Source organism: Piliocolobus tephrosceles, chromosome 5, assembly GCF_002776525.5.
Source record: "Piliocolobus tephrosceles isolate RC106 chromosome 5, ASM277652v3, whole genome shotgun sequence".
Taxonomy (NCBI): Eukaryota; Metazoa; Chordata; class Mammalia; order Primates; family Cercopithecidae; genus Piliocolobus; species Piliocolobus tephrosceles.
In genome coordinates, this window is record NC_045438.1 from 144195624 (window position 1) to 144219533 (window position 23910).

Sequence of the window (23910 nt, forward strand, 5' to 3'; positions counted from 1 at the left end):
TGATCAACTAATAAATGTACAAATAGTTTCAGATGGTGATAAGTGCTACGGGGAAAATAAAATGTGGCAGGGCGTGATGTATATAAAATTGTCTGAAACTGAGACCTTAATGATATAGGAGCCAGTTGTGCCAGGGATGAGGCAGGGGAAGAAGAGCATCCAAGGCAGAGGAAACAAAGTCATATAGGCCCTTGCTAAAGAGCCTGGCATGTGAGGAGGGAAGAAAGAAGGCCATGGATGAAATTAGAGAGGCAGGCAGGGCTCAATCATGCAGGCATGCAAAAAGTTTGGATTTTATTTCTTGATGGGGTGCCGTTTGAAGGTTATAGGGAGGAAATGATATAATTTGCTTTAAATTTTTTTTTGTTTTGTTTTGAGACGGAGTCTCACTGTTGCCCAGGCATGATCTTGGCTCACTGCAACCTCCGCCTCCTGGGTTCAAGGAAGTCCCTGCCTCAGCCTCCCAACTAGCTGGGATTACAGGTGCCCGCCACCACGCCCAGCTAATTTTTGTATTTTTTTTAGTAGAGATGGGGTTTCACCATTTTGGCAAGGCTGGTCTTGAACTCCTGACCTCATGATCCACCTGCCTTGGCCTCTCAAAGTATTGGGATTACAGGTGTGAGCCACCATGCCTGGCCTGCTTTACATTTTTAAGTGCTCATTCTGGCTGTGGTATCTATAGAGAAATGGGTCGGGGCAAGAATAGATGCAGGAGGCAGTGGGACACATACAAGTATGTGGGACACATACAGGTGAGTCTGATAGGTGGCTGCAGTGGGGGTGGACATCTATTATAACTCTTCTTTGAGTATGTGGTCATTGATTCATTGATCCAACAACTATTTATTGAGTTCATATGATGTCCTGGGCACTGTTCTGGTGCTTCAGGGCCCAGAGATTCTAAAGTACTAAATGCACGGAGGTTACATTCCAGAAAGAAATGTACAATACATGTGATATATACCAGGGATAAGCATGAATAAAAATACATGAAGACATGGGAAGAGGAGGTGAGAGAAGGTGCTATTTCAGCTGGGTGGTTGGAAAGGCCTCTTTCAGGAGGTTACATTTGAGTAGAGGAGACTAACCCCTGGCACAGTGCCTGGTGCTTGGTAGGGTCTCACTAACTTGGCTTAGGCAGTGTGTGAATGTTTGGCATTGAGCCACACAGAACTTCCTATGGCAGTAAATCCAAAGTCACAAGCTCGATTTTTAACAGGATTAATTTACTCCTTTCCTTTAATGAATCAGTTCCCTGGAGAATGCATGCATTTTATAGATCATTAGCTGCCTGGCACTGAGAGGAGGGGTGTGAGTGAAGGGGACTGTGTGGGGAGAGCTTAGCTTCCAGCTTTAGGAACCACTGCAAAATCAATGGGGAAGGCACCCTAAGCTCATGATGCAAATCAAAGTGGTCACAGAATTAGAGTTTTAGAAATTTATTTTTCCCTACATGACTTTCTAGGAATTGCTCTTTTGCATATAGAAGAGAGTGCGGATGAGGGACTGGTAGAACTTGAGAGGGAAAGAGAGAAAGCAGCTGCCATAGTCTACACAGGGACCCCTGCTGGTGCATAATTGAGTCGGTCAGGGAACCAGGGGGATGCCTCGTGCAAAGCAAGACAGACCAGAAGTCATTTCTTATACAGACTCAGTGCTGCCAGAGTCACAGAAATGAGCATGTTGAGGAAAATTTTAAGTTGTGATTCTAGCCTTAAAAACAAAAGAAAGATGTAAATAAATTATCTTAAATTCCCTGAGCTTGAAAAATATACCCTTCTGCAGAAGGCTGTTTTCTAGTGGCAAGGTGACACCATGTAGAATCACAGCACCCTCTATTGGAAAAGATGAAAAAAATCAGGAAAGTATTTGAAAGTGAAAACCAAGGACTATGTGATCTTTTGTTGTTCTTATTACCATTTGACTTATACATCTTACGGTCAGTAGTTTACAGGATCAAATATTATGATTTATAAGGTTTTGATAAAAAAATTTCATTATTATCCAAGTATCACAGTGTCACTGTGAAGCAAGTTATAAACATATTAAGATAAATTCCTCACACTCCCAAACTCCATTTTGCCATGGGGGAAACTGAAGCCGGTATAGGTAAAAGGGCTTCTTACTCTTGTCATCACCAGATATGCAGATGAGAGAAATGTCAGGTGGAGTCACCATCTAGTCCCCGCCCACCACCCCCAGCTTATAATGTCTCTGGGTGCACCCATGAAATACACACATTGTGAAGGCTGCTCACTGAGGCAAACCTCTCACAAAATTATTTTAAATTTGATGTTTTTTGGTCTACACGTTTTTGGCACATTTTCATGGGAACTGGAAATTAGTTATTACTCAATAATTGAATGCATGAGTGTCAACTGCCAAATCTATGCATTATGTAGTTATTTGAATCAATTAGTCTTTCTTCATGCTCCAAAATTACGCTTTTTTGAGTGTTTTTATCAGAAATTTGATAAATCAGAACGTTCCTCTCTATTCATAAACAAGAGAGGTGACTTAGAATGACACGCACTCCAGAGTGGGGCTTCTGCGTCTCCCTTTTCGTGCCCCTTTGTGAGTAATGCTTTCCCCAGAGAGCTGCAGAAAATGATCCTGCTGAGCTCCAGGGTTTCTCATTCATTGGGTTCCATTCCAGTCCTTGCAAGTTCAACAGCAACTCAGAACATTCTAGTAAGCTTGCTAACTGCTTGTGAAAGGTTGATCCTCTCATCTAAAACTTTAAAATTTTAAAAATCGACCAGGTGTGGTGGCTCACGCATGTAAATCCCAGCACTTTGGGAAGCTGAGGTGGGCGGATCACCTGAGGTCAGGAGTTCAAGACCAGCCTGGTCAACATGGTGAAACCCTGTCTCTACTAAAAATACAAAAAAATTTAGCTGGGTGTGGTGGTGTGCACCTGTAATCCCAGCTACTTGGGAGGCTGAGGTAGGAGAATCACTTGAACCTAGGAGGTGGAGGTTGCAGTGAGCTGAGATCGCACCATTGCACTCCAGCCTGGATGACAGACTGAGACTCCATCTAAAACTAAACTAAACTAAACTAGAATATTAAAATCTTGGGATGAAAGACTCCATTGAGAATAAAAGGGACTATGAGACTTGGCTGATGGTTTTGGAACCTCTACTATAATCATGTATCTATTTCTTCTGCCAGACAGTTTATGGAAGAGCTTAAGATTCTCAAGAAAGAATCCTCAAAGAAAAGAAAAAAAAAGAAAAAAGAAACCTCTGGTTGCAGTTACCATAATAATTAAATGGAAACTGTATGTTTAAATTGCAGTTGGAATAGGAAATTAAATTACACAAAAAGTGTTATAGATTTGGACAAGTTTTCATACTGTTAATAAACCTATGCATAATTCATTTACTTGTAGGCTATGACAAAATAGCATAAATAACTTCATTTGTAAAGCTGTGAATTTTTCTATTCCTAATTGGATGATGGCTAAATCCATTTAAATACTTCTGGATGACTGAATATATAAATGTTTAAAATGAACAGTTATAATAGTTTTCTAGGCAGATTTGTTTATTTAATATTACTACATTTACTTTCAGACAGAAGCATAGTACAGATGTTGCATAAAGATTACACTCAATATGGTATGAGTTTGAAATGATTTTTAAGAAAAAGATTAACTCTCTGCTCTTGAAGAAAGCATTCTGATACTTATTAAACCAGCACTATACATCATGCACTGTACTAGTCACTCCATAAGCCTTATCATTGCATCGTCATGCTAGACCCAAAGGCAAGTACATTAACTCCACTCAAATAATGAGGAAACTGAGGCTTAGGGAAATTAAGAGTTAGTTAGCCCATGGTCCCTTGTGTTCAGTGGCAGAGCAGTAGCTCTCAGCCATGTATTTGGGGTTTCTAAAACTTGCATTTTTCCCACTACCTGTAGCCTCTCACCATATACTCTCAGGTAAGTTTAGAACCTGAGCATCTGAGAGCCAAGACTACCTTAGTAAAAGGGAGTTTCTTTTTCTTTTTCTTTTTTTTTTTTTTTTTTTTTGAGATGGAGTCTTGCTCTGTCACCCAGGCTGGAGTGCAGTGGCTGGATCTCAGCTCACTGCAAGCTCCTCCTCTCGGGTTCATGCCATTCTCCTGCCTCAGCCTCCCGAGTAGCTGGGACTACAGGCGCCCGCCACCTCGCCCGGCTAGTTTTTTGTATTTTTTTAGTAGAGACGGGGTTTCACCGTGTTAGCCAGGATGGTCTCGACGGGGTTTCACCGTGTTAGCCAGGATGGTCTCATAATCCGCCCGTCTCGGCCTCCCAAAGTGCTGGGATTACAGGCTTGAGCCACCGCGCCCGGCTCTTTTTCTTTTTCTGTTTTTTTTTTTTTGTTAGAGATAGGGGTCTCACTCTGTGGCCCAGGCTGGAGTACAGTGGCATGATCACAGCACACTGCAATCTCAAACTCATGGGTTCAAGTGATCCTCCTGTGTCAGCCTCTTGAGTAGCTGGGGCTATAGGCATGCACCAGCACATCAGGCTGATTTTTAAAATTTTTAATTTTAGAGATGGAGGGTCCTGCTATGTTGCTTAGGCTGGCCTCAAACTCCTGACCTCAAGTGACCCTCCCACCTCTGCCTCCTAGGTAGCTGGGATTACACTTAGGCTGGCGTCAAACTCCTGACCTCAAGTGGCCCTCCCACCTCTGCCTCCTAGGTAGCTGGGACTACAGTCTGGAGCTACCATGCCTGGCAAGAGGCAGTTTCTTGCTGTAGCAGTGGCCAAGCAGAGGCTTAGTATCAGCACAGCTGTTCCTTGCAGTAGCCCCCAATGCAGTGGCTGCTGTGTGGCTCCCCGGGGACTGTACTGGCCCAGTGATAAGAGCCACTGAAACTCAACCTCCCTCTTGTGTGGAGGACCCCACTTTTGGCAGCCACAGGGTCTTCATTGTGAGAGACACATGGGGACTAGAGATAACCATGGAAGGTGTGATCACCCTGGCTCTCTTGCAGGAGTAGGGCAAGCAGCTGCGCAGCTCCCTCAGGAACAAGTGGGGACATGTGGTCCTGAGCCTCTTGAGTCTGTGTGTTGCTCTGGATTTGCGATTCTTAGAGACCATGGTGGTCACCAACAGACTCATTAATATTTGGAGAATTTCTACAAGCACAGTGTGTGGCTGCTTGTAGGATGACATCTATACACCCATAGCGACAACTTGTTAAGAAGGTATTTGTAGATTAATTGATCACTCTGAGGGAAGTCACCAATTCTCATCCAATAGACACTGGTTGATTCTGCAGAAAGGTGCAGGAGTGAGAGGATTGTTAAGGCAGTGGATTTACAGTGGTTTTGGAGGCAGCTGCTCTGCGCCTGACTGGCTACAGGACCTTACACAAGATTTATCCTCTAAAGCCCACTTGCTCATCTATACAGTGATGTGGTAACAGTAGTGTCTATCTCACTAGCATGAGGCTAGTGAGCTAGTAACTAGGGCTAGCATGAGGATTGAGTGAATACAATTTTACAGAATACCTGGTACATGTTAAAAAAACCCAGTGATTGTTAGCTATTATTTTTATCCTCCTTCCTCTCCTAGACCCTTTTGCCTCCAGGAAGATACATTTGGAGTTAATGTATAAAGATGGACAGTTGTAGAACCAGGACAATACACCTCCCTGCCCCTGCTCTGCTTACCAATAGTTAATGACGTGTATTTACTGGGAATCTTTTTGAGAGTTCATTAGCTAATAATAAAGGTCTAATACTTTGCCATTTAGGGAAATGATTGCCAATCTAAGTCAACAATTGGATCCAGTGACAACTCATCTCCTCAGCCCCTGAAGAGGAAAGGGAAAAGAGAAGATGTGAATTCAGAAAAACTGATGAAAGTGAAACAAAATGTAAAATTAAAGAATTCACAGGAAACCATTCCAAACAGTGGTAAGTGTGTTGTTATTATCTTAAGGCTGTGATAAAATTTTAATTCTTAAAGAGATCCATTGTTTCTCTGGGCCCACAGAAGCTATTCCTTATTTTCATATATGAGAGTTTTCAAAGAAAATTGTATTTGTATATGAGAGATGCTGCTGTGTTTATGCTTGGTTTTTATTTGCAATTAGATGTTGTGCCATGAGGATACTTGTTTTGAGATCAAATGTGTCTTGCGGTGGTCTTATTTTAAAAGTATTTTTTTTTTCATCCTCTGCTCCCACTGATATTGCTTGATTAATATTTTTACCTACAGCTACTATGATATCGGTCTCTTATTTGTGTGTCTGTAACCCTTGCCCACATTCATTATGATTTATTAGTCAAAGATCATCTTTCCTGAAAAGTCATTTTGTTAATTATACTGATAACCAAGAGAATACTGAACAGACATAACATTTTATCAGTAAACAATAACCTATTCAGCAAAATTAGATGTAGTTTCATCTTCACTAGCAGGTGAGAGATGGTATAAAATAAAATAAAAAATTGCATTAGTCCAAGATTTCATTGGTATGAGATAAAAGTGTGGTAGACTAAGGAAGTATGCAATGAAAATTGTTAACTTTGATGTTAGGTTTTTGTGAAGAGGGTCGATTTTTGGTTTTATTCCCAGCGTGTTCTCAGAGTGGAGTGACGCTGGGGTGGAAATGACTGGCTGGGAAGCAGACCAGTGGGAATGACTACTGCCCCTCTTGCCCTGAGATCCCCTCACACACACCCCCACCCTCCCCACCCGTGGGACAGTGAGGGGTGCCAGGAAGAGGACTGATGGAATCAGGTTTCAGATTAATGGGCAAAGCCCTATCTTCCACCTGGGAGCTCCAGCTTATTTCAAAGTCGATATGAAGAGTCACATTAGTGTTAGAGCTAATATGAACTTCACAGCTGAGGAGACAGTTTGAACTCCTGTGAGGGTTTAGAGGAAGCTGCACAAATGATTAAAGAGTCAGAACAAAGATGCGTGAGGTTAGGTTAAAAGAACAGACAAAATGGATGAACCAGTTCCATAGAGAAGTGGAGGGGTCTAAATCATCAAAGACCTAAATGATGGAGACTGGCTGGAAGTCCGGAGTCCTAGATTCTCATCCCAGTTCTGCCATTGACCTTGGGCAACTCATTTAACTTTTTTTTCTTTAGCTCTATTATCTGTCTGAAAAATATGGGTTCTTATTAAGATTTCTCTTTAAAGTTTTGATTATCTTGAAATTTGTACAGTCCTTTCCCGTGAGTAGAGAACAAGGAGGCTAGGGTGTAATACAGTCAGCAAATATTTACCGAGTGACTATTATGTGACAGGAATCAAAGAAAATAAATTAGGCCCGAAGAACATATCCTACCTTGAGCACTAAAAATGAGAGAGGCTTTAAAAAATTAATAGTCACTAGATTGTGAAGCCCCCAAAGCCTTGGGCTATGTCCTACTAGTTTTTTCTTATTCCCAGCAACGGCACAGTCTGATAGATACAAGGCACTTAATAAATGTTGAGTGAATGAATGATGGAAGTTTAAAAAATAGTTAATTCTATAACATTTTAATACCCACTGTGAAACAGGACCTGTCTTAAACTTCTCATTTTTTTTTTTTTTTTTTGTTGTTAAAGGCCTTTTATAAGATGTTATTTGCTTCTTTTCTGTGAGGTTCTTGTTAGCCTATAGAAATCCCAATCCTTACTTCCAGTGTATTTTTAAAAAGTCTTTAAATTAGGTAGTTGTCCCTTGGAAGAAAGAGAATGATCATCTTTTCAGGTTATCTCATTTGTGAAAACTTGAGAACATAAGAGGCTGTATTAACATATCCCTTGTTCATAGGAAAGTAACTTTCATTAACAAGTCAAAATATTGGCTGGGTGCAGTGGCTCATGCTTGTAATATAAGCACTTTGGGAGGCCAAGGCGAGTAGTCGGATTGCTTGAGTTTGAGACCAGCCTAAGCAACATAGCCAAACCCTGTCTCTACAAAGCAAATACAAAAAATTAGCAGGGTGTAGTGGCATACACCTGTAGTCCTAGCTACTTGGGAGGCTGAGGTGGGAAGAGCAATTGAGCCCAGGTGGCTGAGGCTGCAGTGAGCCATGATCCTGCCACTGCATTCCAGCCTGTGTGACAGAATGAGACCCTGCCTAGAAAAACAGAAAAAAAAAAAAAATTGAATTATTGGTAGTTTTGCTTTTGTAGAAATCCACAAGTAGTTTTTAACAACATTTGTGTTGGTGGGCATGAAAAAACGTGTTTAATATTGAAGCAAATAGTATTTTAAAAAGAAAAGATGTAAGCTTTCCTGTTCTTTTATTTTTTTCTTTAGATAATTCTGTAGTTGTTTTAGATATAATAGCCCATTTTAAGTCTATATTTTCCAATGTGGTTTTATAATGTGTGTATTATAGGTTTTTAAACTGCCGGATCTCATTGTTACATGAAACGCTACTGATGTCTTTTAAAGGAGGGTTTTAGGGAATGAATTTTTTTGTTTTTCCTCCACTAACAGGCTTGTATCACTGATCTAGAAGCATTTTGTATCTTTTCATTTGTATAGAAAGAACTATAACCTGGAAAATGAATCTTGGCTTCCAAAGACAATTTTTTTTCCAGGAAAAATGAAAAAGGATTTTGTGCAGTTCACTAGATTAAAACGTCACTTGATAACTTTAAGCATATTAGCTTAAGTCCATACTACTGAAAATTGAGCAATTTGGTTCTTGACTATAGAAATTTTTCAGATTATAATATCAAAAGTCCCTCTCCCTTTCCCTCTTTAATTCAGCCTTCATATTCATTTATTATTAAAGTTGCTTTTTACTTTAATGTCATCTATTTTAGTAATTAGAACCAAGTATGTGCTTTTGAATACTCATGTTTCAAGAGGGCTCTTATTCTTTAGAAAGGTAAAAGCAATAAGAATTTGAAGCAAAATGAAAGTGAAGGGTGTAAGAACTCATAATAATGTAAAATGCAAAAATTTGGTTTTAGAGATAAAATTTACATAGCTTTTTCTACTTACAATGTATTTTAAATTTGATATTAAATAAGCTGTTTAATTTTATTTCAAAGTGATACATTTTAGGGTTAGGGTGAATAGCTATGATTATTTTATAGCATATGTTAACTTGGGCAAATGTTTAATCTAGTGTTCTTATATACTATTTTCATTTTAATTCGAAAAAGACTTCATAGGTTATCTTGATTTTTTAATAATTAAAATTGTAGTCACATATTTTTTCCTTTTTGTAAAATTGCTGATATTTACTGATTCAGTTACCAAATGCTGTATGAATGAGCAATGCTTCTATCGGTCTGTAGATGGCAACCTGGGTCTAATTTTGTTTCCTTTTTTCTTTTCATTTTTTTTTTTTTTTGACTCTGTTTCTCTCTGTAATAGTAAAGCTTAATAATTCAAGCAGAGCAGTGACATATTTCTTCAGGGAAACAAATCCCATTTTCTTTTGGTAGCCAAGATGCAAAGTAGGATTGGTTGGTGATTGATGAAGTTGGGTGTGAAATGCATTTTTAGTGTTGTATTTAAATACCAGCTTAACTGGCCAGCACATGTTTTTGTTATACTTTCCACTTGAGTTGCAGTGCCTTGAGATACGCTTTAGAGGCTGGCAACTAGCTACATTCTCCACTATGACCAAAACAGTAATGATGATTGTTTTGAAATAGCATTTTGGATGATCGATCATATCAATTGGTTTATTATTATTTGGTACATGAAAAAATGTGCTTTTAAAACCCTTGTGAACACAAGAAGTATAGTGAATTTAGGTCTCTGTAGGAATATTGAAAAGGCTGCAGAGAAAATAGCCTGGTCTCTTTGACTTACATTGTATTGATAATTATAGGTATATTTTCAAGGCAAAGTATTAAAAAAGCAAAAGTAAGAGTTGTATTATTTTGATGGATGTGGCTCTCTTTCACTTTGCATGAGTGGGTATGCCTGTGTGCCCACACATGGACCAGTATTCTTTTTGATGCAAATCCTGGCTTATTCCCAGTGTGGTTCTGTGATAGTTTCCATGAAACTTGTGATTTTTAGACTCCTGATGACTGATTGGGAGCAGGTGCAGTGCCGGCAGAAGGCTGTCTGAATATTATGACCTTGTTGGGTGACTGCCCTTGAGCAGTCATGCTCTTGAATTTCTTAATAGCTACAACCTGCACAGGGTTTGCCTGCATTGCCCCAAGCATGAAGCGTTACTGCAATTCATCCTCAGAGTTATGAGGCATTGAAACTTGAGCTTCTTTGGTTCAGCCATGAATCAGACCAGGCACTTGCATGGTTCCCAGTCACAAGAGACTCTGAAGACAAAACCGGAAGCACATTAGGAAAATGTGCTATCTCACGTGTCACCTCCTAAGGGGTATCAAATCTGGGAAGCAAGTGTATCTGAAGGCACCAAGGTGACATCACCAAGTGGCACACTAGTTTTGTTTAATAAGCTAAGATTTATGATTCATTGGTATCTCTTGCCACCACGTTCACCCTGTAACAGAAATACAGGTTTTCTTTTTTTCTTAATTTGTGTAAATTTAAGGGATACAAGTGCAATTTTGTTACATGGATGTATTGTGTCATGGTGAAGTCTGGGTTTTTAGTGTAACCATAACTTGAATAATGTAAATTGTCCCCATGAAGTAATTTCTCATCCCTCTTACTGCTCCCACCCTTCCACCTTTGAGTCTCCAGTGTCTATCATTCTACCCTCTGTCGTGTGTACACATTATTTAGCTCTCACTAATATGTGAGAACATGTGCCATTTGAATTTACATTTCTGAGTTATTTCTATTAGGATAATGGTCTCCAGTCCCATTCACATTGCTGCAAAAGACATTTCATTTTTATTTTTTAATTTTTTTTTTTTTTTTTGAGACGGAGTCTCGCTCTGTCACCCAGGCTGGAGTGCTGTGGCCCGATCTCAGCTCACTGCAAGCTCCGCCTCCCGGGTTCACGCCATTCTCCTGCCTCAGCCTCCCGGGTAGCTGGGACTACAGGCGCCGCCACCTTGCCCGGCTAGTTTTTTGTAGTTTTTAGTAGAGACGGGGTTTCACCGTGTTAGCCAGGATGGTCTCGATCTCCTGACCTCGTGATCCGCCCGTCTCGGCCTCCCAAAGTGCTGGGATTACAGGCTTGAGCCACCGCGCCCGGCCTAAGACATTTCATTTTTTTGGCTGAATAATATTTTATTATGTGTGTTTATGTCTATATGTATGTGTGTAGCTACATCTATATACACATACCTACAATGTGTGTGTGTGTGTGTGTGTGTGTGTGTGTGTATGTATACACACATTTTCTTTCTCCAGTTATCCATTAATGGACACTTAGGTTGATTCCATATCTTTGCTGTTGTGAATAGTGCTGTGATAAAAATACAAGTGCAGGTGTCTTCTTGGTATAATGATTTGTTTTCCTTTGAGTAGATATCCAGTAACGAAATTGTTGGATAGGATGAAAGTTCTATTTTCAGTTATTTGAGGAATCTCCGTGCTGTTTTCCATAGAGCTTGTACTAATGTACATTCCCACCCACAGTGTATTAGTGTTCCCCTTTCTCTGCATCCTTGCTAACATCTGTTGTTTTTTGACTTTCAGAATAGCCATTCTGACTGGTGTAAGTTGATATCTCACTGTGGTTTTAATTTGCATTTCTCTGATGATTAGTGATGTTGAGTATTTTTTCAAATGCTTATTGACCATTTGTATGTCGTCTTTTGAAAAATGTCTGTTTATGTCCTTTGCCCACTTTTTAACGAGGCTCTTATTATTTTTTGTTTTTGAGTTCCTTGTAAATTCTGGAATGAATGACAGGGAAATATGGGTTTTCTATCCCTTGGTGGATCACAACTCCCATCTCAATGGCAATGTGTACTGTGGGATATATGGGTCGTATTTTATTACATCAAGTACTAGTATGATAAAAATTCTTAAGATCAGCATTTTTTCACACCTTCATGATCCACTTATTGGAATGATATATTGTGCACAAATTTCTAGTACAGCGAGAGGCCTTAGTAATTTTCTTGAGGTTTATTGTGAATTCAAATTCTATTAATAAAAGTTAGTTTCAAAATGTGCACTTTGCTATCTAGTTTAGTACTGAGATACTGAAAAATTAAAAGCTGATTGAGTACTAGTAAGATGTATGGCTCAATTTGAGTGGAGTAAAATACTAGCCCTTTTAAGAAAAGGGTTCTTTTCATATCCTGCTCTCTTAAACCTTCGTTCACTATATAGAGAGGTGCCATGAGGCAAGCATTCTTTTATAGCTGATACAGGGTTGAGACTTCTGCAGTAAATTCTTTCGGGGGTTATTTTTTCATGTAGCCCAGGGTTGAGTGTGAAGATGCTTTTTGTTTTCAAAAGGAAAAGTTTGTGAGGTGTTGAATTACAGAGGTATTTTCAAACCTTTGGAAGATTTCATTCCAGAAATTCATTTTAAGTAGGTATTTTGATACTCAGATCACATTTTCCATACAAGCACCCCATAAAATTCTATGTAAGCCATAATTCATCCTAATTATTACATTGTGCTGCCGATGCTGTGTAGGTTGCAATGGGTTTCCAATGGGAAAACAAATGAGGAGTTCCACTTCAGAATGCCAAGAACTCATGTTACCCTGTTGTCGTAGGATGCAGAGTTGCCCTAGGTTGAATTACTGGTGTAGGCCAGAGCCTCGAGGTCAGGTATCCAAGTGAGTTTGGGTCTGAGAGGAATGCAGAGCTGGAGGAGCCAGACCTGGAGTTACTAGGTTGGGGACACGGAGGTGTGGGCGGAGGTTCTTCTATTAGTATGATCCTCTGCAGGAGGATTAGTTTGGGATTGTCACATCTTTATTTTTTCCCCAGCTCCAGAGTTTGGCCTGCCTGCCTACCTTTTCATAGATGCTACCCATTACTTCTAAGCAGGGCCTCTTTCCTTCTTGCCATACCAGGGACTCCAACAAGTTTCACAGCCTTTCCTTACTTCTGCTGCCTCCAAAGTCAGGTTGAACCTTTCTTTTTTTCTTTTTCTTTTTTGTTTTTTCTTTCTTTCTCTTTTTTTTTTTTTTTAGGGAGGGTCTCACTCTGTCACCCAGGCTGGAGTGCAGTGGCACCATCTTGGCTCACTGCAGCGTTGACCTCCTGGGCTCAAGTGATCCTCCCACCTCAGCCTCCCAAGTAACTGGGACTACAGGCAGGTGCCACCGCACCAGCCTCATTTTTATATTTTTGTAGAGACGGGGTTTCATCATGTCACCCAGGCTAGTCTCAAACTCCTAAGCTCAAGTGATCCGCCCGCCTTGGCCTCCCAACATGCTGGGATTATAGGTGTGAGCCACTGTGCCCTGCCAGGTCTGAACCTTTCTGTAGCTTACTACAGATAAAATGTCCATCCACCCCAGTGGTGAGTTTCTGGCATACCAAAGACTGAAGCATGATTTATCTGCTTTTCTGAAAGAAGCTGCAATTGGGTCACTCTGAGCATTTCATCCTGGAATCTGAGGAAGGGCCCACATGGAGGCTTGGTTAGGGAGGTGTCTGATGTCATGAATGTTGGTGAGATGCCTATCATAGAGGGTGACAGGGTGGAGGGAGGAGGAAGACGTAGCCATTGGGTTTATTACTCTTTCTCCCTATCACCCTTGTCAGGCCTGGGGTGATATAAAACCTGGAAAGGGCCTGGTCCTTTACAGTATCAGCAGATCCTGGACCATAGGTCACATGTAAAGGACATAGATAAATGTTCAGAACATTCTGCACAGAGTAGTCAGCACAGGGTCAGTGTTTGTTGATGTGTGTGTGTGTGTGCATGTAGGTCAATTACACCTATATTGTGGTGACAATTGAAATTAAGGGCTGCAAACTGTGAGCACTGAGTGATGGTATACTCCTGATACTCATGCTTTAGAACATCTTGATGCTGCATTTTAATCTGATATTTTATAAGCTTCATTTACAAATACTTAGAATGGATAAACAGCATTTTCCTAGTTTAGTGAATGAGGGAGAAAAGGGGAGAAACCCATTTACCCAGAGTCAAAGGATCTATCAATGGTTAGTGATTTCCGGAAACTGCCAGACTGACACATAGCTGCTGGTTAAGAGGTGGATGTTCCTGTGTGACTGCTTGAAAGGGGAGGTGGGGGGACAAGTGAGGGAAGCTCTCGTGTGTATGTGTTTTGGCTTGTCTTCCTTCAGTGATAAAAATGTTGATGTATCACAGCAGACCCTGAAGCTTAGCTGGGAGATTTTGGGGAGTTCCTGTTTGTCTCTTCTTCTACTCTCCAGTATTTCATATTAACTTTTTAAATGGGGATGATTGATTTGCATCCCTTCTATTTTCGAGGTGGTAGGAGTGAGTCATTACTAACAAGCAGTTTTTCTCTTTAGCGGTCTGATATAATAATGAGTCCTCTCTACTTTCACATATCTTAGCTGGGGACTGCCTACAGCATTTAGACCCTCTTTTCCAGGGTTTGGAGACCTTGAAGAAGGTAGATATTTTGGGGGCTTACCTCTAGTTTATTTATCAAATGACCAAATCCCATTTTTAAAAATAGTTACTTAAACTTTCTAGTACTTAAGCTCTGCAACCCAAGCCTTTCTCTGTGTCTGAGTTTCCTTCCCCATGTTTCATGAGTTGCTAGACTTATGAGCCCCATCCCCTTTCCTAGGTTACCACTTTCATTTTTCAGTGAAGATTTATTCAGTCCCTACCATGTATCCCACCCCTTGCTAATCACCAGAGTGTTTCATTTTCTCTTCTTTGTTCTAATTGTTCAGCACTTAAACATTTTCTTCTAATAGTCATAATTATATGTTTATCAATAAATTTTCCTTGGTTAAGTAGATGCAATTTACCTTTTCCCTTTCAATGATCAGACTTTATTCACTATCCCTAAATGCCAAATTATGTTGCAAGCATTGACATATTTTCCTTCTGGGTATTCACTCATTTCTTAGACCTCTGTATTAATTTTGTCCTTATGGAAAGTACCAGCACACTACTAAAGAACATAGGCCATTTCTGCTTAAATGTATTTAGTCCAATGTCTGGGACAATTACAGACTTTTGTATTTTTTGTTTTAATTTCATTTACTTCTGCTTTATTGTTATTTCTTTTAATTTTGGATTTGGTTTGCTCTTGCTTTTCTAGTTAAGATACATCATTATGGTATTTGAATTTTTTTAAATATACTTTTTTGATGTAGGCACTTATATCTATCACATGGCTAAATACTGCTTGGCACTATGAGACAGGGAAGGAGTATTTCCTCACTTATGTAATACCGTGGGACTCCTTTGTAGACTGTGGCCTATTTTGTATATGAACTCTATTTTTATTCTTCTCTATTGCCCTAGTTGTTTTCAAAATAAGATATAACCTTTATTGCAAATCACCATGCAGTGTGCTATCACAGTGGAGATAAAGATAAAGACAAAATATCTATAAAATACCTTTGGGCTTTGTAGGTTTAAAGCTACCCATTTATTGTTATTTTATACAATTGGATGATATTACCAAACTGTTTCTGTGAAATTGGGCAAGATTTTATTTCCTTTAAAATTACATAATAAAGTGGCCTGGCACAGTGGCTCACGCCTATAATCCCTGCACTTTGGGAGGCCGAGGCGGGTAGATCACCTGAGGTCAGGAGTTCAAGACCAGCCTGGCCAACATGGTGAAACCCCATCTCTACTAAAACTATAAAAATTAGCCGGGCATGGTGGCATGTGCCTGTAGTCCCAGCTACTCAGGAGGCTAAGGCATAAGAATTGCTTGAACCCGGGAGGCAGGGGTTGCAGTGAGCTGAGATTATACCACTGCACTCCAGCCTGGGCAATAAGAGCTTGTGGATGGTGTTACTGTCACTTCCTAAATGGGGTTCCATGGAGCAGTAGTTTCATGCACTCTTTTTTGTTTGTTTTGAGACAGAATCTCACTCTGTCACCCAGGCTGTAGTACAATGGCACGATCTCAGCTTACTGCAACCTCTGCCTCCCAGGTTCAAGTGATTCTCATGCCTCAGCTTCCTGAGTAGCTGGGATTACAGGTGTGTGCCACCGCACCCAGCTAATTTTTATATTTTTAGTAGAGATAGGACTTCACCACGTTGGCCAGGCTGGTCTCGAACTTCTGACCTCAGCTGATCCGCCTGCCTCAGCCTCCCAAAGTGCCAGAATTACAGGCATGAGTCATCGCGCCCGGCCAATTTCATGCACTCACCACTTCTGGTAATGAGTTTCATGTTCAACTACAAATTTGGGAAATGTTGGATGATACAAAGGTAAGCCATTTTCTCTGCTACAGGATTTCTCAGAGCGTTTAGTATGGACACATTCCATGCTTTTACTTGCTTTGGATCCCTATTACTGAGGAGCATCTGGTGGGATTATTATTCTTTAGAGCACAACTTGAGAAGCATTGGGGTACTCAAATAGGCACACTGCTTCCACACATTACCTGATCATTGTAGGCCTTGGGGAATTTCTGATGAAAATTAAGCGAGACATCTTTTTGTGTGATTTGGATCAGATCAGTAGCTAGCATGAGCAGTGGACATTTTCTGGTTTCTTACTCTGTGCCAGGGACTAGACTGAGCACTTTAAGTATACAGTGCAAGGGTTCCCTTGTGGAGTCCTCAGACCTTTGGTTCCAGCCTGCAAAGGTTGTTCTCTTGGCTATGGCACAGGTGTTATCTTACATTTTTCCTTTACTGTCATTATGAAAATTCCTTTTGTGTCCTTTCTGTGGAGATCCCATTTCCAGGGGCTTTTGTATACTTATTTCTTGATTGACTCCATTTTGGCAGGACATATCCTTCAGTAATTTCTGGAGAATGGCTAGAGAAATGGTCATTATTTTCTGAGACCCAGCAAGTCTGAAAATATTTTCATCATACTTTCACATTTAACTTTTAGTTTGGATGGACAGAGAATTTTTTGTTTGGGGAAACTCTCCAGGACAAAGATTTCTTGAGTAATACCCCATAAGCACAGGCAACCAAAGCAAAAATAGACAAATGGGATCACATAAAGTTAAAAAGCTTCTGCACAGCAGAATATTCTTTTGAATAAAATAACTGTGTTGAGATGATGTCTCAATTGTAGTGTTCATGTGCATTTCTCTAATGATCAATAATGTTGAGCACCTTTTTATATACTTGTTTCTCCAATGTTTTCTTGTAGTAGTTTCATAGTTTGAGGTTTTAAATTTAAATCTTTAATCCATTTTGATTTGATTTTTGTATATGGTGAGATATCGGGGTCCAACTTCATTCTTTTGCATATGCATATCTAGTTTTCCCAGCACCATTTATTGAAGAGACTGTCCTTTCCCCAGTGTATGTTCTTGTCACTTTTGTCAAAAATGAATTTATCAAGACTATCCTGGCTAATACGGTGAAACCCTGTCTCTATTAAAAAATACAAAAAACTAGCCGGGCAAGGTGGCGGGCGCCTGTAGTCCCAGCTACTCGGGAGGCTGAGGCAGGAGAATGGCGTAAACCCCGGAGGCAGAGCTTGCAGTGAGCTGAGAACCAGCCACTGCACTCCAGCCTGGGTAACAGAGCGAGACTCTGTCTCAAAAAAAAATAAAAAAAAATAAAAAAAAAAATAAATTTATTAATTTATTATAGATGTATGGATTTATTTCTGGATTCTCCATTCTGTTGCATTGGTCTTTTTTTATTAGTCTGGCTAAAGATTTGTCAATTTTATTTCTTTTTTAAACTATTTCATTGATCTTTTGTATTTTTTGTTTCATTTATTTCTGCTCTGTTATTTCTTTTAATTTTAGATTTGGTTTGCTCTTGCTTTTCTAGTTAAGATAAATCATGGTATTTATTTGAAAAAAAATTTTTTTTTTTTACTTTTTTGATGTAGGCACTTATATCTATCAATTTGCCTCTTAGTACTGCCTTCGCTGTATCCCATACGTTTTGTTATGTTGTGTTTCCATTTTCATTTGTTTCCAGAAATTCCTTAATTTTCTTCTTAATTTACCCATTGACCCATTGGTCATTTAGGAGCATGTTGTGTAGTTTCCATGTACTTGTACAGTTTCCAGAGTTCTTCTTGTTACTGATTTCTAGTTTTATTTCATTGTGTCAGAGAAGACACTTGATATAATTTCAATTTTTTGGAGTTTTTAAAAAACTTGTTTTGTGACCTAACACATGATCTATCCTTGAGAATGATCCATGTGGTGAGAAGAATGTGTATTATGCAGCTGTTGGATAAAGTGGTCTGTATATGTCTATTAGGCCCATTTAGTCTATTGTGCATAATAAGTCCAGTGTTTCTTTGTTGATTTTCTGTCTGGATGACATGTCCAATAATAAAAGTGGGGGTGTTGAAGTCTTCAGCTATTACTGTATTGGGGTCTGTTGATCTCTTTAATAATATTTGCTTTATATATCTGGTTGCTCCAGTGTTGATTGAGTATGTATTTTCAATTCTTACATCCTCTTGCTGAATTAACCCCTTTATCATTATATAATGACCTTCTCTGTCTCCCCATATAGTTTTTTTTTTTTTTTTTTTTTGTAGAGATGAGGTTTCACCATGTTGCCCAGGCTGGTCTTGAACTCCTGGGCTCAAGTGATCTGCCCACCTTGGTCTCCCAAAATGCTGGGATTACAGGCATGAGCCACCACACTTGGCCTCTCTTTAGAGTTTTGTCTTGAATTCTATTTTGTCTAATGTAAGTATAGGTATTTTTGCTTTTTTATGGTTTCCATCTGCATGGAATATCTTTTTGTATCCCTGTATTTTCAGTTTGTGTGTGTCTTTATAGGTGAAGTGTGTTTCTTATAGGCAACAGATTGCAAGGTCTTTTTTTTTTAATCCATTCAGCCACTCTCTATTGATAGTAGAGTTTAGTCTGTTTACATTTAATCTTACTATTGATATGTAAGGGCTTACTCTTGCCATTTTGTTGTTTTCTGGTTGTTTTGGATCTTCTTTTCTGTCTTTCAGTGAAGACGATTTTCTCTGGTGGTATGTTTTAATTTATTGTGTTTTGTTTTTTGTATATTTGTTGTAGGTTTTTCTGACTTGCGGTTACCATGAGGCTTGCAAATATTATCTTATAAAACCAATTATTTTAAACAAATGACAACTTAGCACTAATTGCAAAAACTAACAAATAAGGAAGGAGACAATTAATAAAAACTCTACAGTTTAACCTCATCTTCCCCACTTTGAAACATATTATTTCTACTTATAGTTTGTTATACTGTCTATGGCTTGAAAAGTTTTTGTAGTTACTTTTGATAGGTTCACCTTTTAGTATTTCAACTGAAGAGATTACCAGTTTACACATCACAATTACAGTGGTATAATATTCTATGTTTGCCTACTTACTATTACCAGTGAGTTTTGTACCCTCAGGTGATTTCTTAATGCTCATTAATGTCCTTTTCTTTCTGATTGAAAAACTACCTTTAGCATTTCTTATAAAACAGGTCTAGTATTGATAAAATCCCTCAGCTTTTGTTTGTCTGGGACAGTATTTCTCCTTCATGTTTGAAGGATACTTTGAGCTGGATATACTTTTCTAGGATAAAAGTTTTTTTTTCCCTTAGCACTTTAAATACGTCATGCCACTCTCTCTTGGCCTGTCAGGTTGGCAGTGAGAAGTTCGCTACCAGATGTATTCAAGCTGCTTTGTGTGCTGTTTCTTTTCTCTTGCTGCTTTTAGGACGTTTTCTTTATCCTTGACCTTTGGGAGTTTGATTATTAAATGTCTTGAGGTCGTCTTATTTGGGTTAAATCTGCTTGATGTTCTATAACCCTCTTGTACGTGAATATGGATATCTTTCTCTAAGTTTGGGAATTTCTCTATTATTAGTCTTTGAGTAAACTTTCTATTCCTGTTTCTCTCTCTACCTTTTCTTTAAGGCTAATAACTCTTAGATTTGCCCTGTAGCAGCTATTGTCTAGCTCTTGTAAATTTGCTTCATTCTTTTAAAATTCTTTTTTGTTTTGTCTCCTCTGAGGGTATATTTTCAAATAACTTGTCTTCAAGCTAATTATTTTTTTCTGCTTGATCAATTCTGCTATTGAGCGACTTTGATGCATTCCTCAGTATGTCAAATGAATTTTTCAGCTCTAGAATTTATGCTTGATTTAAAAAAAAAAAATTCAATCTTGTTAAATTTATCTCATAGGATTCTGACTTCCTCCTCTGTTATCTTGACTTTCACTGGGCTTCCTCAAAACAGCTATTTTGAATTCTCTGAAAGGTCAAGTACCTGTATCACTCTGGGATTGTCACTGGTGCCTTATTTCGTTTATTTGGTGAGGTCATGTTTCTTGGGATGGTCTCAATGCTTTGGATGTTTGTTAATGTCTGGGTATTGAACTGTTAGATATTTGTTGTAGTCTTCACAGTCTTGGCTTGTTTGTACCCATCTTTCTTGAGAAGGCTTTCTAGGTATTCCAAGTGTATTATGTGTTGAAATCTAAGTCTTTGGTTACTGCAGCTGTATCTGCATTAGGGGGCACCTCAAGCCCAGTAATGCTGTGACTCTTGCAGACACGTAGAAGCACTGTCTTGGTGATCTGGTGTAAGATCCAAGAGAATTCCCTGGATTACCAGGCAGAGACTCTTTTTCCCTTCTCTTACCTTCCTGCCAACAAATGGAATCTCTCTCTCCATACTGAGCTGCCTGGATCTTGGGGGAGGGGTGACACAGGAGCCCATGTGGCCACCACCAGTGGGACTGCACTGGATCAGACCTAAAGCCAGGACAACACTGGGTCTTGCCTAAGGCCCACATGCCCACTGCCTGGCTACTGCTGATATTCACCCAAGGCCCAGGGGCTCTTCAGTCAGCAGGTGGTGAATCCAGCCAGCCTCATGTCCTTCCCTTCAAGGTGATAAGCTCCTCTCCTTGCTGGCCCCGGGTGGGTTCCCTTCTGGCCCGGAGTGTGTCTGGAAATGTCATCTGGGAGCTAGGGCCTGGATGAGCGCATCAGGGCTCTGCCTGGCACCCTATCCTACTGTGGCTGAGCTGGTGTACAAGTTGCAGGACAAAGTCTTCTTTACTCCTCCCCCTCGTCTCCTCTAGCAGAAAGAAGAAATCTCTCCCAAAGCTGCAAGCTGCACTGCTTGGGGTTGCGGAAGGGGTGGCACAAGCGCACTACCTTAGCCACCCTGGCTGGTGTTTCACTAGGTTGTGTGCACCCCAAGTCCACTGACTTCAAGGCCAGCACAGCACCAGGGCTTTCCCAGGAGTTGCAGTCTTTGTGGCCTAGACTGCCTTTCAAGTTTATTTAAGTTTATCAAGTTTGTTTAAGCACTCTAGCACTTTAGCCCTCAGTGATGGGGCTAGTTTGAACTCAGGTTCTGACTACTGGATGGGACAGTCCCCCTCTGGCTAGGGCTGGTGCAAATGTTCCTTCCGTGGGTACTGGCTGAATTCTGCCCCATGTTGCTTTCTGCTGTGACAGGGCAGCAGTGAGTTACAATGCAAAATCTCACAATTACTGTGCTCTCCCTCCCCCAAACACACAGATTCTCTCTTGGTGTCACAAGGCTGCTGCTGGGGGATGGGGGTGGGGTGGTGTAGGCAATTCAAGACTGTCTTTCCTACCATCTTCAGTGCCTTTCTCCTTGATACGCTGTTAAAACCAGGCTCTGTGATTGCTTACCTGATATTTGTTTTTTGTGAAGGGGCTTTCTTGTATGCATAGCTGTTAATTTGGTGTTCCTGTTCAGGGAGTGGACAATTATTGCTGGAGGGTTTTATTTGGCTATCTTGCTCTGCCTCATTTCCTGACAGAATTTTTGGTTGGAGATACTTTTCAACTGGAATTTTGAATGGGCTACTTCATTGATTGTTTATGTTAATTGCAGCTGTTAAGATGTCTGATGCCTGCTTATCTTAATTTGGGATTCACCAAAAGCTATGCTTAGTAGATCAGGAGCTGAGGAAACGACTTGGGTGCAAGCAATTCATTTGGGAATTGACCTTGGAAAGCAGGGGCAGGTAAGACATAAGGATGAGAAAAGTCAATAAGGAGGAGTATTGTTGAAAAAGTTACTCCTGTGGGCACTTAGTCCTGCTGGAACCCTATCAGAGAAATCCCATGAAACACACCTTAGAACTGTCCCATGCAGGATCAAGGAAACTGGGATGTCTGTCTGCCAATTACCACCCTTTGCTGCTTGAGGACTTTACTTGGAGAATTACCTCCCTGGCACTTCGGCCCATCCCATACTCAGGCTGAACATGCTTCTCTGGCCAGAGAAAAGATTCAGGCAGAGAGACTCAGGAACTTGAGGTAGAAAGACCTCAAGCCATATGAGAACTGTCCACCAAAACTGCCATAGAACTTTGGCTTGGGCTAAGAAGTTGCAAACCTTGTGTGCATACCATTAGTAAAAATATAAAAAGCACTGACATCTCAGATCAAAAACAAAGGTAGAGACATTCTGTAGAGTAGTTGAACACCAAAAAAAAAAAAAAAGAAAAAAAGAAAAGAAAATTGATTTAAAATGTACTTAACGAAGGATATGGAGAAGATGTTAGCTGAGAATTCTAAAATTGTTCTTTTTGTATGAGGTGAAAATTTTGCAAACTTAAAATGAATTACTATTCTTCTGTAACTGCAGAATTGTTTAAAAGATCCAATTAAAAGAACAGACAGTTCCCATGTCAGACTAGACAAAGAATGTATTAGGAGCAAAAGGGAACAATGACTGTTTCTCTTAAATAAAAGAATTCTGTCATTTACCCCTCACTGGTACCAGAGTTCTCAATAATTCAATCCAATTTTGGAATAAGAGGTGTGGGCTGTCATTGTTCTGGGAGACAAGAAGAGTAGCCTCCCAGGAGAAAAACTTGAAAGGAACCAATGAACACCATCATTGACAAATGGTCTCCATATTTTCTCTGGCACTTTTTGTCCCAGCATGGTTGAGATTTATTATATTTTCAATTTGGTAAGGTTTGCTAACTAAAACACAGTTCCAGACTTAATTAGTACAGCACTCTGTAACTTTTAGATGGATGAGTTCACCTCTTAGAAATTTTTATTTTCTGAGCAAGCCTCAGACAGAAGGGACAGAGGAATAAAGCTTCTTTAGTAACTAGATGGATATAAGGCAGCTGTTCAACTGTGAGGCAAGCTGCCTGTTTAATTTTTAGAAATTAGTTGGGAGAATAAATTCTCTTTAGACTTTATTCCTACATTCACCCTGAGGTTATAATTTAGAAGCATGATTATGGTTATTTAGCATTTTTATAATAATGGAACATTAATGAATATGACTGAGAAAACACTTTTGTAAAGTAGAAAGTGCCAAAAGAGGCAGTATCTATGTAAGGAGATATGAATTGGTTGGACTGGTCTCTAAGTCAAAGATGAGGAACTTTAGTACCAGAGATGAGAGAGCCTGGAGATGAGAGGTGGGAACCAGCAACCCATTATTGATTCATGCTTCCCTAGTTAGCTACCCCTTATAGTTTTGTGTCCTCCCCCTCCCAAGACTCAGTTGCCACTGGCCTGAAGCCAAAAGCTGAAGTTTCTTGGAAGATGATGAAAAAGTTAAAAGAAGATCAGTAGGATTGGAAAGGAGTAGAAGGAGAGAAGGAAGTAAAAAGTTAGTTGGGTAGACAGAATCATTTCTTGTTGTAATAAAAATTTAAAAAACAAAAAATAACCTTAAGTGTTCATTCTCTTTAAGACCAGTTAGCCTCTATGTTACTCTCTTTACTCCTAAGCCCCACTGAATTTTATTGTCAGCATGGTGAGTACTGAGAGGAGAGGCATAAAAATGGGAAAACACTGGTTTGTTTTCTTCTCATGAAACTTACAGTTGAGTTGAAGACTCAGAAGTGTTTCTAAGTCAAGGTAGGATTATTGCAAGCAGCAGAATAGAGTTACCGAACAAGGCTTTGAAAGCACCGGGGCGAGAGGTTAAATCTGACTGCTGAGACTGGAAATTC

General features: G+C 39.8%; 1 protein-coding gene across 1 annotated transcript in view; it reads left to right on the forward strand.

The window, feature by feature from the left end:
* The window catches only part of DCDC2 (doublecortin domain containing 2), a 191667-nt gene that overhangs the window by 73584 nt on the left and 94173 nt on the right, over window positions 1–23910 (forward strand). The window contains exon 7 of the mRNA XM_023209659.2: window positions 5761–5923. Coding sequence (XP_023065427.1) covers window positions 5761–5923 — 163 coding nt within the window. The remainder of the gene's footprint in view (window positions 1–5760; window positions 5924–23910) is intronic.